General features: G+C 42.2%; 1 protein-coding gene across 1 annotated transcript; it reads left to right on the forward strand.

The window, feature by feature from the left end:
- The first annotated feature begins 251 nt into the window (after nt 1-251).
- Nucleotides 252-934, forward strand: LOC309792344 (polyadenylate-binding protein 2-like). Its single transcript, XM_082601905.1, has one exon. The coding sequence runs from the start codon at nt 340-342 to the stop codon at nt 874-876; it is 537 nt and encodes a 178-aa protein (XP_082458031.1). The 5' UTR covers nt 252-339; the 3' UTR covers nt 877-934.
- Nucleotides 935-2,896: the final 1,962 nt, after the last annotated feature.

The following is a 2,896-nucleotide window of genomic DNA, read 5'->3' on the forward strand; positions in this document are numbered from 1 at the left end:
AGGAGCAGGGGCTGCAGGCGGTCGGGCTCCGGCCCGGGGAGGCGGCGCCATCTTGTGCCCGGGGCCAGTGGGGAGGCGGGAAGGGGGCCCCGCGGGGCGCAGGAGACTACGGGAACGGCTTGGAGCTGAGGAGCTGCTGGTGGAGCCCGAGCCCGAGCCCGAGCCCAAAGAGGAGCCGCCCCGGCCCCGTGCCCACCCCCGGGAGCTCTGGGCCCTGGGCCTGGCTCGTGAGCCCACGGCAGCCCGGAGGAGGAGGAGCCAGGACTGGTCGAGGGTGACCCGGGGAACGGCGCCATTGAGGACCCGGAGCTGGAAGAGATCAACGCTCAAGTCAGGGAGATGGAGGAAGAAGCTGAGAAGCTAAAGGAGCTACAGAACGAGGTAGAGAAGCAGATGAATATGAGTCCACCTGCTGGCAATGCTGGCCCAGTGATCATGTCCACTGAGAAGAAGATGGAGGCTGATGTCCGTTCCATCTATGTTGACCATGTGGACTATGGTGCAACAGCAGAAGAGCTGGAAGCACACTTTCATGGCTGTGGTTCAGTCAACCGTGTTACTATACTATGTGACAAATTTAGTGGTTATCCCAAAGGGTTTGCATATATAGAGGTCTCAGACAAAGAGCCAGTGAGGACTTCCTTGGCCTTCGATGAGTCCCTATTTAGAGGAAGACAAATCAAGGTGATCCCAAAACGAACCAACAAACCAGCTATCAGCACAACAGACCAGGGTTTCCCACGAGCCCGATACCGTGCCCGGACCACCAATTACAACAGTTCCCGCTCTCGATTCTACAGTGGTTTTAACAGCAGGCCCTGGGGTCCTGTCTACAGGGGCCAGGCTAGAGTGACATCATGGTATTCCCCTTACTAAAAAAAAGTGTGTATTAGGAGGAGAGAGAGGAAAAAAAGAGGAAAGAAGAAAAAAAAAGAATTAAAAAAAAACCAGAAGATGAAAAAAAAGAAAGAAAATCAGCTAAGATGGGTCCCCAATGCCTCTTTAATAAATTACATTCCCTTAAGAGGCAATAGCCAATGGATTATAGCATCACATTAAAGATGATGTCTTTCTCCTTTTTAACTTTCATTGTTAATCTTAAAAAAAGAAAATCAATAGATTTGTAATAAACGCTTTTTCTTGGGCTGAGAAACACTCTAAGAAGAAAGCCTTGAGTAAAAGTTTGATGTTATCCATCAGTCATTCTCCACCAAAAAGAAACAAAATGTGGATCACAGTAAATATAATTAAGATGTGCTGTATTTTTCTTTTCTTTTTTTAGTTAAAAATAATTGTCTTTTAAAAAGTACACTTTATTTTTTCAAGCAGTTTTAGGTTCACAAGAAAACTGAGTCGGAAGTACAGAGATTTCCCATATACTTACTGACAGACCCCACACACGTACACAGTCTCCCTTCCCAGAGTGGTACATTTATTACAACTGATGAACCTACACTGACACATCGTAATTACCTAAAGTCCGCAGTTTACCTTAGGGTTCACTCTTGCTGTAATTTCATGGATCTTGACAAATGTATAATGACATGTATCCACCATTATAGTATCATATAGAATAGTTTCACTGCCCTAAAGATCCTCTGTGCTGCACCTATTCACCCCTCCCTCCTCTCTAACTCCTGGCAACCACTGATCTTTTTACACTCTCCATAGTTGTGCCCATTCCAGAATGTCATGTAGTCGAAATTATACAGTATGAAGCCCTTTCGGATTGGCTTCTTTCACTTAGTAATATGCATTTTTTCCAAAGGCATTACAAAATTCCCAAGGCAATGAATGATATAGCATAATGATAAAGAGCATGAAGACTCAGACCCAAGTGTTGGTTTTGCCCCTTTGGTCAAGTTACTTAAATTTCCTGGGCCTTGGTTTGCTCATGTGTAAAAGAAGGATAACAGTAATACCTAGCCCACTAACTTATGATGTTGTTGTGAAAATCAGATTTCTTTTTAAAAAATGGAGGTAACAATGCCTATGTTGTAGGATTGTCGTATGGATTAAATAGGCAATGTGTGTGAAGAGCTTAGCACTGTGCCTGGAACATATTACATATTTAATAATGGTAGCTGACAATTTTCAATTTAATGTGTGCTGAATATTTTCTACTTGACCCTCTGAAACTCCTCTCTGCTCTTTTCCATCTTCCTTTGGGGGCACAGTTGCTCAAGAACACATGAAGTGAGTGCCCTTCCCTCCTGACTTCCTGATGAGCTCAGCTAATAAACAAAAAGGATGGAAGCCGAGAGGGAGAGAGAGGGGTGTTTTCTCCCTCTGCCTATCCTTTGTCAAGCTGGAGTCTGGCTGTGGCTGTATTCTCTTTAAAGGCCAAAGACCCTCCTCAACAGTGGTTAGTTTCTCTTAAAGCTGCCCAGACTTTTGTAAGTAATCTCTTAAATAATCTCTTTTGAGGTAATTTACAAAGTTTCTGTTGTTTCCTGTCAGGAAGGCACATAATATTTTCCCTTCATATTTACTTGCAAGATTATTATTACTCTTTTACATTGTAAAGCAGCCAGGGAATCATAAAATCAAAAACCGTAAGTAACTCTATAAAATCTTGCACATTATTACTAATATCCCTCTATATCCAACACTGGTCAGAATTTATGAAGATGTATCAAATACTTTTGGATTCAAATAAAAAATGTGAAAAAAAATTAGAAATTTGGAAAAAAGTTATGAATATTAAAAGTTGTAAAATATCTATAAGAAAGGCTGGTCAATTTTTCCTCATTAAAAATATACCAAACACAACAACAACAAAATTCCTGGGCATTAGTTAGCTTGGTAGAGCAAAGACAATTATTTAAACAAAGTGTATTTAATGTTTATAACTGATGTTTTACAGTTGTATTCCCCAAGAGGGAATCGGCCTCTT

Source organism: Mesoplodon mirus (assembly GCF_964341445.2).
Source record: "Mesoplodon mirus genome assembly, chromosome: 17".
NCBI lineage: Eukaryota > Metazoa > Chordata > Mammalia > Artiodactyla > Ziphiidae > Mesoplodon > Mesoplodon mirus.